The following is a 15,770-nucleotide window of genomic DNA, read 5'->3' as shown; positions in this document are numbered from 1 at the left end:
TCCCTTGCTGTTTTTAAACTCTCGTACTTTTATTACCGTAGCCTTGCCTTCAGCAGCTAAGGAGTGTATAACATTACAATAAAGAAATATGTCCTCAGCCTTCGTACATTCACCTCCGCAAGCTTCCCGCGTTCTTTCAAAACAAGGTAGCGTTTGAAAAAAAAACCTAGGGAAAAAAATCTCCTAAACTGACATGCATATTCTCTCTGCACACCATGTGCTTCACCCTCTGTCAATTCTGCAGCCTCTCCCTTTGCGCAGGCGAGCTCGAACAAATTCCGTTTTCTAGCCAAAAGTAAAACTTCAAAATAAAACAACTATTTTAAATTACACGACGTAAGTGCAGTTTTTCTTTCTTTTTTTTATGTGAAGGTTTTGCGGATTAAGTTCTTGACTTGAGGAAGTGTGCGCTGGTGTTGCGTGAAAAACTTAACTCCTCAGAATGGCGCGCATGTTTTTTTTCCTCAGTACAGAAGCAGGAAAGACGTGACACAACGTTTTGGTACGATATTGTTACGCTAAATTTATCAACTAGCCTCTGCATAAGTGTGCTCAACGTCGAAAACATAGAGCCATTACGCCATTGTATCTTTTCAACGCATGTTCTGCAAAAGCTTTGCCTCTACATCATTCGCATTCTCTCCTCCTCCAAGTTCATCGAGTTGACGAACGTTTTCTTTGGAGTGGTATTCAGAAAATTTCCTTCTGTAGCTGACGTTAGCAACAACCGATCTCATTGTTCCTTTTCTACGAAAAAATAAGAATAACTCATCGTAAGACTCTTAAAGATATCGACGTGTTTTTTTTTGTGTGTGTTTTTTTTAATTTCTTTTCCTGAAAAGCCATTTGGTCGTGGGTTTCTTTAAGGACGATTTAAAGCCCTTCAGAATAAACTCATGTAGTAACTCGGAGAATCAACTTGCGATATCGATTCTGCGCCTGCCGCTAGGCGTGCTCTGGTAGGCGTTCTGAAGACCTTTAAATTGCCCATAACACAGAAATATAACCACGGTGTTATTTGAAATCTAACACGCGTGTCAAGGTGGGTATTTCGATTTGCCTCAAAAAATATATGTGTTGCACCACTTGCGGAAAGCAATGTGAGACTCTTCATTACGGCTGCTTGTGTTTTGTGCCCAGTTCTGTCGGTCGTATTAAAGAAGTAAAAACGAAAAACAAACTTACTATATATATATTATAGAAATGTGTTATGCGCAACATATTTTCATGTTTAAATGAAACTTTGTTCTTGTATAATTAAAAAAAAAAAAAGTTAAATATTGTTTCTCGGACGTTTTGGGGATATATTTGGAGCCCTGTATCTCGGGATTAATCACAAATAATGCTTACAATATACTGTACACCTGCAACCTGCAGTCCACTAGAAGAGCTATCGAATGGTTTAGTTTATATTTTTATGTAATTTATATATATATGTATGTATGTATATGTGTGTGTGTGTGCGTGTGCGTGTATGTGTTTTTTCATCGAACATTAAATTTAGCTGTATGTTAAGCTTCCTTAAAAAAAAAGAACTTTTTTTGCTTTTTTTTTTTTTTTTTGTGTGTGATGTTACTTATTTTTTGGCATAATCAAAGTTCCCTCTTTTTCGTTATATTTTTCTGTAGAAGGTACGAGACATACATCCACGGACCCGAATCCACAAAATGGTAGTTTCGCAAGTTGGCCTTACTGCGAGGCTTTTTAGGCCCGAAAAAGCTAGGGGCACTGGCCTCACAAGCGTTCGGGAAGTGAAAAGGCGGCGGGAGCTGGCCATGGGAGGGGGAGAGGAGCGTGTTGTGTGGACGTGTTGCCATTAGGGAAAGAAATGTCTGCCCCGACCCCCCTGCGTGCGTTTTTTTTTTTCTTGTTTTTTCTCTTTTTTACGCGCTAAATATGAGTTGTTTTTTTAATTAATAATATCATTAAGGATGAGCGTCATGAACGATCGACACGCAGGGAGTGTTGCCACTGACCTGCGCAGCCTATCATCCCTAGAAGGATTGGGCGCCGGCAGAATGTATCGACGAGAATGGTGTGCCGTCATACAATGTGTCCGCTCATCACATTGATGCCACGCATCGTGCAAGAGCCATGCAAGAGCAGTGCGGAGCGCTCGGGCGCTTAGTATCGCACTAAACATCAATGGTGCTCAAAAATAAGAAAAACTACGACAAACCACACACAGACTGTGGTTCGTCCAAGTGTCTCAAGCCTATGTAGCGAGCGGGACAGATTCTGACCTCCCTGCATGGTCTTTGTCGGCTAATCAAGCGAACCAGCTTTTTTTGTTGTTGTTTTTTTAATCTGATTTAGGACACTTCAGTAAGTGTTCATATCGTTGTTTATTTCAGATTAGTATACTAGTATATAATATGTTTGTATCTCTTGCCTTGCTTGTGTTTCTTTTTCGCGTTTTTTTTTTTTTTTTTTTGTCTTTTCGCTTGAGTTTTGTTTTATCAATGGTCGACCTACAGAGAAGGTATATTAAAAGTAGCGTTCTCGCTCTGAGAACCATCTCAACGTGGATCTGCTGAGGCCACCCTAGTCCCCTCACAGCGCTGCTGCGATGAGGGACCCTGACATACTCCGACAATATTGCTTCGCACGCATGAGTGAACAACTTTCCGCGTCCTATGCCAGCGAGTCGAGCTGAAATTCGTCCCAACTTAGTGCCGCTTCTGAGCATCATGTGCTCACAGAATTCGAGGAAGGAGTTCCTGGCGGCAGTCTAAAGACTACTTTACGAAGATTTTGGTTAGCGAAAAGCTTAAAATTTAGACAGCCAAAGCCGTAAAGAAAGCTGGGCAAACAAGAAGCGGTATCCGGTTGAATATATTAAAAAAAAAAAAAGAAATTAGCCACTGCCTATTAGGTCAATTCAAGGAACTGAAACTTCCCAGTTTACTGTTTCTGCTTCTCGTGTGGTGATTGGTGGATCAACGTGTGTCAAGTTGTTGTCAAGGCAGTGTGATACTTACTCATGTCAGCGTTACGTGAACTGAGGCGGAAAGATTTTTTGAAGCATCAAAATTAGGGCTGGGCGTCGATATAAAATTTTAACCCGAACAATCGGCACCCTGTAATCGAATAATCGGTTTCGCTGTTTTCCATGCATAATATATTATCAAGGAAAAATTTACACTTCCTGCTTTTGCGGATTTTTTTTTTTATTATGTAATAAACGACGCAAGCTATATATTTTCAATTTCAGCTTTGATGTGGTTTTGAGAAGAGTCCAAAAAGACTTCCAGCCTATTTTTCCACTTGTGGATGCAGACAGGTTGCTTGATATTTTCCGGCAGGAATGAGCTCATTTGCTTGTTCACAAAAGTCACAGCTGCGCTAAACAGTCACTCGCTTGGTTGTGAAGTGACCGTGTGAGATATAATATCTCCTTGCTGTGTGTTGCAAAAGTCGCCCCTGCAGCGTACATTACATTTACATTTCACCTAAAGTTTCCCCTTCATATTGGTGTACTCCTCGAGTTCGTGAAATGTCTGATACTGAAGCAAGTAAGAGTGGCGAAGGATACGCCGCGCCCCTTCCCTCTCAAGGAACTCATTAGCTAAAATTGGGCGTTGCTCATGTGTCCTCGACCAAACCGACTCCAAATGAGGACACACGTTAAGGGAATCAAACGTTTCGCCTCCCGTACGGGAGACATCTTCAGTAAGTGCAGCAGCAGTGCTGCTGTACTTATTGCATTTATTTAATGTTATGTCAAATTTATGTCCTTATTTATATTATGACGTCTCCCGGCTTTTGGAGTATTTTTTTGCATGAAACCACCTTTAAGCATTTTATTCTTTAATCCCAGAAATCAAACGCAAACTCAACTTTCGCCATTTCGTTTTCCTTTCTCCTTCACGCAGAAATTACCGCTGAACCCAAGGTCGCGGCATGTGAAGCATGTCCAACTCGGAACGGAGCGCCGGAGGCAGCAACGTTACCATGAAGCGGTGTCACACGTTCTGCATGCGGGTGAGCATGCTAATCGCCCTGGTGGCCGTTCTCCTCGGCGCCATGTGCCTCATCATGCTGCGCTTCCCGGAGAAAGATGTCCATATGGCATCCACGGACATGCGACTAGTCGAGGCCGTCTCCAACGTGTGGTGCGGCGGTCAGGAGTTCGTGTCCGCACATCCCTTCAGCGTGTACAGAGTCAACGACCTCCCGCCCGCGGTACCAGTTAACCACGTTCATCACTCCATTGACCTGTCCGCCAGCGTGCCTTCCGGAAAGTTTCATTACCTGCGTTACTATCTGCTCCCCGGCTCTAACGTGACAGCTGACGTGGTAGCCGACGCTCCAGGGGGAACCATCCACGCAGTCAGGGGAGAGGAAGAACTTCAGCGCTGCGTCCGAACTTTCCAGGAACAGGAAGACTCCGAAGATAATGACGACGACAACAGCTCTGAGGAAGACGACTATGCGGTGGGTCCCATCGGCAGTGGGAGACGTCTCCCCGCCTTTTATCGGTGGGCCATGAAGTCAAAGAAGATTATCCCATCAGATGTCTTGTCCCGGCAAGCGTCATCCCCCGGTCTTATTCTCGAGACGGCGAGACTTACGTTCAAGGCCACAGCGGCTGACCTTTACTACGTGTTGCTCGTGAACGAGAACAGGTCTTCCTCATCAGTGGTGAACTTCGGCATCCGTTTGGACCTGAACAGGACCGTCTTCGGCGTGAGTCCGCAAGATGTTGTCTGTCTCGAGCAGACCCACTGTGTGTACCACGTTCACTTCGGTGCAGAAGACAGACTCATCCTCCACGTTCCTCGTGAAAGAGACGCCGGCAACGCTGTTTTCACCATCACGACGTCGTGTAGACCCAGGGTCTTCTTCTATGCCCTCCTCTTCATCCTCATCCCGATCCTCTTCCTGGTCTTCCTGGGAGCCGTCATCCGGGCCTTCAGCTACTTGGCCAACTCGTCGAGCGAAGAAGGCAAGTACCTCAGGTTCCGGCTGTTTAGAGACGATGAGAGAACCAGGAGCCGGCAAACGAGGCCGCAGGACCTCGTGGTTTCTCAGCTGCCGGGGGAAGCGGAAGCCGGTGGTGATCCGGCGGCAGCGGCTGAACATTTCCTGGTGTACCATGTACCCGGTATGGATCCTCCGCCGAGGACGCCGCCACCCTGTTACTCATCGCTGCAACTGGAAGGCGGCGAAAGTCCCGAAGACGAATCTCTTCTGCCCAGCACCGCCACTGCCGAAGCTAGCGCACCCCCTCTTCAGCCGCCGCGTTATTCCGACATCCTTAGGCAGGAGGAACAGCGATCTTCAACTTCAGCTGCTGAAGAAAGGACACTCGATGCTGACGCAGGAGCCTCGATTACCCGGGATGTGGACCGAGCTTCTGTTCCTGTCTAGTTATTAGAGCATGTTATGTCTATGTGCCAAGGGACATCGTTCGCTTGGTCGTACTATCTTGTTGGTGGAACAGCAGCTCTATGGTTCTTTCTGTGAATCAGACTTTGGAAACTGTTCTGCTGGAACTGCGAGCCCGACAGAGTGAGCTGTGTGGAGTTAAAACAAGAAATGAAGGGCCACGCAGAAGTAGGCTTTACAAACTGCCGTAGTTAAATTGTTTGTCCGCGAGTGAACTTTTCAGTAGCCTTGAAGACTGGCTCCGACAAAGTGTACCAGTCTCAAAATGCTAGGATGTGTCTTCAGTGGTTCATGGAACACTAGCAGAAACCACGCGTCATGCGTTCATGTTACCGTTATGCTCTCGATGTTTCTGTTGGATGGGCAGAAATTGCAAGTTAATGATGTCTGGTGTCTTTCAGATTGAGTGTCCTTATGCTTTGCAGCATAACTCAGACCTATGTTGTCACGCAGTGCATTGAACAGGAAGCGACACAAAGAAGCAGTGAGCAACCTCCAGTTGCTACAAATTTGTACAGAGAACGAGAAAGAGAGAGAGAAAAAGTAGGCTCGTGACGCCAAACTAGAGGCATCGCGAAGTAGGTAACAGAAAACTGAATGGGCCTTGGAGGGTAGAGGTTCCTTTGGCGGTGTATTGTGGTACTGCTCTGTGTATGGCTTCCCGCTTCGTTCATTGGTGATGTTCCCCCGAACCGTATAACTCTGTGGATGACTAAATAAAACCAAGAAATAGGGGGTCATAAGTATCACAAATTAGTCATATGCCAGCAGCAACGGAAAGTTTCCCATGGGGGCAGATAAATGCTGCTCCGAACTACCGCGGGATACTTTTATTGTTACTACAAGAAATTGAACAAAACCTGGATATAAGAGTTATATGGCAAATATTTCATATCGTATGATGTAAAGTGTCCATGCTTAACATCTCTGTCCCTTTACGATGCAAACCATTCGAAGATAATAATGTGAATAAATGTTATCCCGATCTTGTATTGTTTATTCTAAGTCTCGATTCGAGTCGTCTAAACGGAGAAACAACTCAGTTCCAGCATCCGCTAACGGGCCAGCGAAGTTCGACATCTTCACACTCCAGACACCGTCTCAACTGCCAGGCAGAAAGAGTTACGCTCCTGGCTTCAGCTCAATGGACGGCACATGTCTCTGTGCACCGCCGACGACAATGATTGCTTGTAACTCGATTCTAACTCGCCCCTGCCGCATCTTTTTTGTATGCATGTTTTTCCCCTCGTCGGTTGGTCGTTGAGCGCTGATGGTGTCAAGCGACAGAGGCAATATACGCAGGCTACGCTCAAGTGATTCCCCATTTCGGTTCGAGAGCAGCACCAACCACCAGCAGATGCCAAGGGCAAGGGTGCATAATGGTCATCTATAACTGTCTGCGGAGATAACTAGACACTCTTCCGCTTTGAGCAATTTATGTTATTCATTTTGCACGTCATATTGCCTAAGTTCGCAAGTATACAAACAGTTCCTGTGGGGTCAGGGTTTAGGGTTCTTTTGAATAGAGCGCCTGGTTGCGTAGCGTAACCGAGGAACCAAGTGAACCGTAACTTCCCCCATCTGCAGAGTATAGAGCTAACAAGCCAACAGCTTTTGCTATATATATCTATATTTGTTTAGCAATGCTTGTTGCTTGTTCGCTTAGTATGACTTGTCTTGTCTATAGATATAGACGTTTTCGGCAATGCATGACTGACTTTGGGCAGGGTGCACATTAAGCAAAATGTATTTAAAATGTTAATTTTCTTTACAGGGGGAAGTGTGCTAGTTTAAGAACCACGTGAAGCCTGTCTCGGTCGTGTAACTGTATCAGATGAACTGTCGATATTACCATCAACAAACACCTATCTCCGTCCTCGAACTAAAAGATCACTTCCGTGTCCCTTTCACCCAAACTAGATCTGCCGACACAATGTAATAAGGGACCTCTTTTCAAGAAGAGTTCTGCGCACGTGCGGGTTCTCCTCACGGTTGGCGTCCAGAAGGAGATTTGCGCTACATTTTCTGAATCTTCTGCCGCGACTCATCGAATCGCGGAGGACGCTGAAGACGTAGCGAAACTCCCCTGCCGGACACCAATCGCAGTTCAAGCTTTCGCCGCTTGGTGTCATCTTTGTGTGAAAAAGGTCCAAATTCCCGCCAAACTGAAAGATGTCCCACGCGGATGCCGTTCTCTGTGGTGGATACCTCGCAGAAGGGACGAGGTGGCCCAGCTTATCAGGTATATCTCTAAGAAATTTTGTTGACTGGTCCATGTGACTTCCCAGCCAGACCTGTCCGTCCGGCTACAGCGAAGGCTCGTTCTTGAACGCCGGCTGCTCGTCATGCCTGCCTCACGAACGCGACGTTCCGGGGCCGTTCTATGTGATTACCCTCGGACGTCCGGTTGCGGAACCATCTGGGAAGACGAGGTGGTGTTGTCCGCCTTCTTAAGTCCAGATCCGCCCGGGTTTAAACGAGCGAGCTTGTCAATCGAGAGGCAGAACTCAATGATCGAACGCTATCCGCTTCCTTGTTTCGTTTCGGGGAACGACGAGGAGCATTTTTTAAACAACTCTGGAACCGTCCGCCCGTTCGGGCTTGTCGTTCATATTTGAAGTTGCGTAAAGACCTTGTCAGACTGAGGCAACTCTATCCGGCAACACGAGGAAATCGAGTTGCCGGCGACCCTGTCACATGGCGGCAACAAAAACAGTCGGGCAACGTGTTGCTTGTTGCTGTCCGACAACCCTGATACACCGCGCTGATGGCGGGGACAACACGGAACACTCCGCCATCTTGATTGTTTGACTTCCTTGGTGTGCGGCGTGTAGTCGCTGGAAATGTGACTCTACAAAGTGCTAGTGCGTTCGAAGAACCGGAAATTATCACGAGATGACATCAACCAGTAACTGTGATTGGAAAACTTGACACGGGGAGTATTTTCCATCCTTTATTTTATCAAAATGTTCTTCATTCGCTGATCAAGCAGTTAGCCCAAACCGAGGAAAACCGTATGAAGTGTTTCTGTCCGGTTCTTTCCTTTGCGCAATTCCTATTTCTACTGTAAAATTGAGTTAGCACCGGCAGTACACCAAAGTTTAGTCTTTTTGTTTTTGTTTTGTGTTTTTGTTTTTTGTAGCGTGGTGTTGAGTCGAACTGACAGTGCTTAAAAACTGCGACACCGACACGATCAGCCGTCACAAGAATCGGTTGAATAAATATTCCTCAACGCCGTCTGTTCCTCAACGCTGTCTATGTGATCACTTCGTTCCTCAAAACGTTCCTTCCTCAAAATCAGGTGTCTGGTAGCGACTGTTTCCAAGTTCCAAGCGTCAACAATCGTGATCAGAGTGGTTGTTTTAATGCTTAAATATTTAATCTTTGCTTTCCTGCATTATTTTTATTATACTTTATCAGGTGAGTAGGCATGCCATTTTATTTCAGTAGCAGTAATGTGAGCTGGTTTCTCGGCAGTTCTAATTTCAACACCAGTCTGAACGTTCACGACCGTAGCTGTGAGCTGTGACCATTTCAACAATCGCTTTCCATAATTGCGCAGTAAAAATATTCATCAAATTATTTTATCTGTACGCCAGCCTTAATTATTGTTAAATAACGTTTTCGAAGCCTTTATTTGAACAAGACGTCATTAATAAGGAACTAGCTCTGCCATCGAAGCAATCTCAGTTGTCGTGTTGCCGGCCCGAAATTCGCTCGGCCAGCGATCAGGGCAACACACGTTGTCCAACACAAGTTGCCGCTGTTTTTGTTGCCGAAAGCTGTCATACCGAGGCAATGTTTTAGTTGTCGTCCATGTTGTCCTGCTGTTGCCGCGATGTGACAGGTTTGTCGGACAACACGGGGAGCGAGCAACAAGTTGCGCGACTGACGGACAACGTGTTGTGTTGCTGTTGCCGCCGTGTTGCCTCAGTGTGACAGGGCCTATAGTCATGAACCTCCACGATGTCGCTCGTTAGAGGAGAACGAAACATACGGAAGGAACACAAAAATTAGCGCGGTTAGGTTCCAGCCAAACTATTCGTATGAGTGTTGCCGCTTTGCAATAGGGGCAATGTAAAGCGGCCATAGTCACAATGTTCGCATATCATAAAAAAAGACACGGTTTTCGCTGCAAACATGACAAAATAGTCATATGAGGACACGTGTCAAGCATGTTTGAAGCACGTTTGTTTCATGCATATGCATGCTTCGAACATATTTGCAAGCAGTTTTTGATGATCGATGTGGCAAGGCCGTCATACAAGGAATAAATACGCCTCAGGTAGTGTATGCAGACTGTCTTTTGTATAATAGGTATTGACCATGGGATCGCGGCTCATACGGCACAGTGCGACAGTTAAGCTGTGATTTTTAACGTACGCCACGCAACAGTGCATTTCGGGGGTGCATGCTGGAAAGGTAGAGAGATTATTATAACGTGTTGCGAAGGAGGGAAACTCAGGGAAACATCTTCGACCGAACCGAGCATTCTACTGGCTCCGTGATTTCAGCGTGGCAGTCGTTTTGGTTTCTGTCAAGTGTAGTCGTTTGCGCAAAATGCGGGCAAAGGCTGGTCTCTAAGATAATGTCTTAGAGATGCAACCACACGGTGGAGCCCGTGTACGGACACTTTGAGCCGTAAACACACACACACACGCCCCCGTGCGCACGCACACACACACACACACGCACACAAACACGTACGCGCGCGTGTTTGTGTGTGTGTGTGCGCGCACGCACGGACGCACACACGCAAAGACTTATGAACGTACCCTGCTTCAAATCGCATGCCCACGACTTAACTATAATATTGTCCTAATGTTTCCGGTACCTGGTAGCGTACTTTTAAAACGCCGGGTATTAATTCTATTGAGTGTATACAAATGCCGCCAAGGTTTCCCACAACAAAATAATCCCAATACAAAAAAAAAAAAAAAAAAAAAGCCGCCGACACTTGCGACAGAGCAACAGGAGCGCACGCTGTGCGATTGCGGGATGACGACAATCGGGTAAGTCCAATACACCTATATAAAGGCCAAGGCTTTGCGCCTTCCCCCCTCCCCTCTACACACACACACACGCACACGTCATCCCTTGTTGACTGACACCGCCGCGCCCACCTTGCGCCTCGCACGCGAACGTTCACGTCGTGCACGGGCCTTGTCTTATGTATGGTATTGGTAAGTCAGAATATTCAGCGCCTAACACTATGCTTGGGCACGCGAGCATCATTTTGATGCAGCATATATAGCCACCCCGTGCTGCTTGCTTTAGAGGTAGAGTGGCAAGTATAGGTTTCTCGAGTATACACCGCGGAGCAGCATTTCAAAGAAAATGGCGAGCGAGCGCCTGGCCCGAGTTGTCAAGACGACGTTGGTCTGTCAGAGAACGCGCTCGTCACGCGATACACGTCTGGCGCGGTCGCAGAACCATGATCGTGTCGGTACTTGTAAGAAACGCGAAGCGTATATCCGCCCCATGCGGTTTGCGATGAAAAAGCTCCCAAGAGTGCCGTTCGCAGCCTCCCTGCCAGCGCCGAGAAAACTTCCTTGTGATATATACTCCAATTTTCCTGCCAGAGCCAAAAAGTGCGTCGTCATGACACACGTCGTCTTTGTGCGTTTTCTATCGCCGGCTAAACCAATCACGCACAGAGAATGCGGCGTGATCCTGGGCTTTTTTTATGTGCGCATGATTGGTTGTGTTGGCATAACCACAAAGACGCCGTGAACGCATCGTTTGTCATTCGTGACAGCCCATGAAGCGTACCCCTCCGATGCCTTGCAGCGCAAGCCCAATCCCCCGCTCAAGAGGACCATCCGCAGAGACTACCGAGACCCGAAGAAGCCGCCGCACCCAAGGCCTACCCCCAGAATTTGGAATTTTGCCACCCAAGACGAAGCAGCCAACGAGGCCGACGATGGACAACCAATTGCCGCAGAACCCGGCCACCGCCGCCGTCGGATATCTACCCGACGCACCCCTGACTCCGACGCCTCCCATGGGGAGATCCACGAGGACATCGAGGATTGGCTGCAACATTATGAACGTGTGGCCCGCCATAACGGGTGGTCAGCTGAGCAGTGCTTGCAAAACATATACTATCTCGCTGGAAGGAACTGCGAGACACTGGCTGGAGAACCACAAAGCTTCCTTAACTTCGTGGGAGGTGTGTAAGCAAAGGACTCAAGAAGACGTTTGCCAGCCAACACTGACGCGAGAGAACGGAAGACCTTCTGCAAGTAAGGACTCAAGGCCCCAACGAAACGGTCACCAGCTTCGCTGAAGACGTCCTACGCCTGAGCAGCCGCGCCGATCGTCAGGGTGCACCGAGGAGAAGAACCTGTGCATCCTGATGAGATGCGTGAAGAGCGACATCTTCGGCGGCCTTGTTCGCAAACCTCCAACTACTGTCGACGAATTCGTTGCCAAAGCAACGGACATCGAGCATGCACTGTCGTGTCGAGCCGGCCACTATAACCGACTCGCCGGCACGCCTGTTGCTTCAACTCTGGTATCTCCCGTACAAAAATGGTCTACGGTCGTCTATGGAAAACTATATGGCAGGCTATCACCCGCTATGGTTTTCTATGGTCGGCTATAGAAATCCATAAATACAGCTACCGCCAGCTATAAAAAAATCTATGGCCCTGTGTCTAAAGACTGGAAACCAATAAATTTTCTTACCCGCCTATAGAAAATTCTCTGGCCACAAGTCTAAAGACTACAAACCAATCAGCTGTCTTTATCCACCTATTGAAAATTATATGGCCCCAAGTCTAAAGACCAGGAACCATTCAATTTTCTTTACACGCTTATAGAAAATCACTACCGGCACTTACTTTTTATAGCAAAAACGCTCAAGGTTAGAAAATTAAAGCAATACTAAATTTCTGTAATAGCGGTGGCAAAGCATAACCCAAGATATGTTTGTTTGAAAAATCCATTGAAATGGGTGTGCAACAATTAAAATTAATCATTACCCCCAAAAGTGAGAATAGATTACAATGGCACCGAACACTGCAATCAAGCAATAGCTTGATTGCAATCTTCAGCAAACTGCATTTCATCGCTGCAAACTCAGTACTGCATTTCATCGCTGCATTGTCAATATGATTCATCAAACTTATTAAAAATATAATTATTAAATTTTAGTTAATTAGCCTCGTAATCTACGTTTGCTTTTTGCAGGGAGTTGAATTAAGAGATGGGGGCTATTCCAAGAGACAATTCAAATAATGTATTAAGTACGATTAATATTTTCTCCGCCTCTCCGTGTTCATGCGACAAATTACGGCAGTCACCGGCCAAGTCGGTTTCAAAATGGGAATGCCATATATAAAGAAAGTGCGAATTTGGCGTACGTAGAGAGCAGGACCTCGGACGACGACGACGACACAGCTTTGGGTTACCTTCGTCTGTATCTCCTAATTCCACCTAAATAACTAACTGTATAAAGATCCCACTTGCTGACATTCCGAGGTCTCCTACAACCAGGGAGGGATCCGATCGCAGTGCACAAGGGGCCTCCTACGAGGAGGCCAGGATATTTGCAAAAATGTCCACCACGGCATCGAACCTACCGGCTGCCCTCGAAGAGGACCAATGAGAAGCAAGTTCCGCCACGCTCGTAAAAGATGGGTACACGATTTCGCTGAAGGAAGCTCTCACCGTTACAATCAGCAGCTCCTCATCGACGGTCATGTCTACCCCCGACAATGATCCCATGGAATCCGACGACGAAGAATATGAGGCCATTCATGGGAAAAAGCGACGCAAAACCTGCCCGAGCAAAGCGCCAGCTCTCCACGAAGGGGCAAACCTTAAAGTCGGATGCACCGTACTCTATGCCCCACTGACAACCAGAAAATTGACTCGCTCAGCAGGTTCAGACTAAAAAACTCTCTGAACAACGCTGCGCCAGGCATGGTCACTGTTGTTCGCGTAAACAAAGCTCAGAACATCCTTGCAGTCGACGTGAAAAGACCCGCGTTCAAAGCCGAGCTCCTCAAGGTGACCAAGCTTTGTACAGTGCCGGTGAGAGCCTACCTACCAAGAGGACGCTCAGGCAGTTTTGGCGTGCTTCGGGATATAGACCCGGACTATACCGAAAATGACATAAAGACACAGCTGCAGTCATCCATCTGCATAGTTGAAGTGAAGCGACTCGGCAAAACATCGCCCGTGGTACGCGTAACATTTGCAGGAGAGCAGGCGCCCCAACATGTGAAAGTGGGCCTCGTGAGAACAGAAGTGATTCCCTACAAAGCACGCCCTCTGCAATGTTACAAGTGCTACAAGTTTGGCCACATCACAGCTGCATGCACGACAAAGTCTCAACTGTGCCATCGGTGCGGCAAAAGTCATGACGGCATGTGCGAAGGCGCCCCGTACTGCGTGAACTGCGAAGGTGACCACGCCTCTAACGCAGCGGATTGCCCGGTTAAAGAGAGGGAGACTGAGACTATAAGATACAAGCTCGAGCACGACACCACATTTCGCGAAGCGAAAGGAGCCGTACATGCTAAGGGACAGGTTAGTAAGAAAATGACTGCTAAAAACACGCACTCACCTAAGAAAAAAAAAACGAAAAACACGCACTCACTCACCTGAGGTACATCTACAATGTACCTCCTCTGACTGCTGAAGAGTTCCCTCTACTTAAGACACCGGAGGGCGCAAGTGACAAGTCCGTGGACGTAGCGTCCACCACGAACAGTTCTCAAAAATCATCCTTTTGGAAACAGCCAAATATCAAAGACATCACTTCGCACACGGTTTCGGAGGGGCATATGCCGACATCCAACCAGACAAGTGGAATGGGACATGGTTCTCCTTTTAAAGCCATAATTGCACTTGCGATCACTGCGTTTCGTAGACTATTGAACACACTCTCAACTTCGTCAGCGCTTCATCAAGTGATCGGGGCCATCCTTTCCCTAGAGCCCATTATTATGATGGCATTCTGGAGGCCTTTCATGCTTTCCTTACTCGTGAGCAGAATAACTGTCTCTGTTTCAGACTAGTCACCGCCGAATTCATCATTCATCAAATGCCTCATGGCGTAGCTGGAAGTGTATGGCTAGTGTCCCCGGGACGACCCATTCATGACAGCACACAATAAAACGACCAGAACAACCCAAGATACCGGATGCCCGAGAATTCTGCAGTGGTATGGTAACGGTCTAGACAAAGACTCACGGACCTCAAAGCACGGCTACTGGAAGATCCATTCGATATACCACTGCTACAAGAGCCAGGAATGGAACAGAAACAAATCAAGATCCCTCAGTACACCGCTTATGCGACAAAGCAGACAGGCAAACATCTGTGGGCTGTGATACTTGTGAGGAACAGTGTCTACCACCATCAGCTGGACCTTACCAAGTACTGCTCAGAGAGGGCGGACTTCGCCGGGGTGCAGGTGCGCGCACGCAGAAAAGATATCGTGATAGTTTCGGCATACATACATTCATTGAACAAGTGGCGACCACGTGTGCTGGCCGAGATGAGAGCGGAGCTTGGCACAGACAAGGATATGCTGATCGGTGGCGACTTCAATGCTCACAACGAGTCCTAGGGGAGACGGGAGTACAACAGCTAGAGGTCGGAGACTGCAGAAACTCCTGGACACAACGGACTTCAAAGAAATTGGCACAGGGACCCCAACATTCCTTAGGACAGACACGCAGCAAAGTGTGATAGATCTGCCATTCATGGCCGGGACACTCAGACTACTGCGAGCGACCCCTCAACCCGGCGGGTGGGGAAGTGACCACACACCCATCGTAGTGGGAAACCCCCTTAAACCGACCTCGAAGACTTGCAAAGTTGTCGACTGGGCTAAGTACCAGTCGCACCTCTCCAGCTTTCGTGCTAGTGGTCAACCCCTCACCACTCGGGCTATGGCCGAATCACTTCAACTGGCAAATCACACGATAAGTGTGCCAACCAACAGGCTAAATCCAGACCTAGAGTGGCTGGAGCTTCGTGCAAAAAGAAGACAAGCCCAGCGGCGAGCCAAGAGAACAAGGCTACCCGAGGACCAGGTCACGTTCAGGAGACTTGACGCAAAATTTAAAAGGCACGGAAAACGGCTAGCACGAGAACAATGGCAGCTCAAGTATGAAACACTGGACGGAAGAGGAGGGAGCACAAGCGCATGTAAAATGGCAAGGAGCTTGACATGCAGACCGGGACCAAGACACCCCATCATCGGCATGGCCATCAAGCTGCATATTACCACACAAGCTGTAATAGAACTCATTGCGGACGCAATACTCAGTACCCCGTCCCTCTCTGCAGGACCGAGGAAACAACCCAAAGGCTGGATCCGATGGAGACCGCGGGAATTTCAGGCGATGACGATAGGACAG

The 15,770-nt window shown here is 47.5% G+C and overlaps 1 protein-coding gene across 1 annotated transcript; it reads left to right on the top strand.

Moving 5' to 3' along the window:
• The first annotated feature begins 3,866 nt into the window (after positions 1-3,866).
• LOC8025904 lies at positions 3,867-6,390 on the top strand. Its single transcript, XM_042294366.1, has one exon. It carries the CDS (start codon positions 3,913-3,915, stop codon positions 5,371-5,373), a length of 1,461 nt encoding a protein of 486 aa, XP_042150300.1. The 5' UTR covers positions 3,867-3,912; the 3' UTR covers positions 5,374-6,390.
• The last annotated feature ends 9,380 nt before the right edge of the window (positions 6,391-15,770 follow it).

This window comes from Ixodes scapularis, unplaced genomic scaffold (assembly GCF_016920785.2).
Source record: "Ixodes scapularis isolate PalLabHiFi unplaced genomic scaffold, ASM1692078v2 PGA_scaffold5__190_contigs__length_132052651, whole genome shotgun sequence".
NCBI classification, from domain to species: Eukaryota; Metazoa; Arthropoda; class Arachnida; order Ixodida; family Ixodidae; genus Ixodes; species Ixodes scapularis.
Note: the sequence above shows the minus strand (reverse complement) of the source record. Positions and strands in the feature narration are given on the sequence as shown.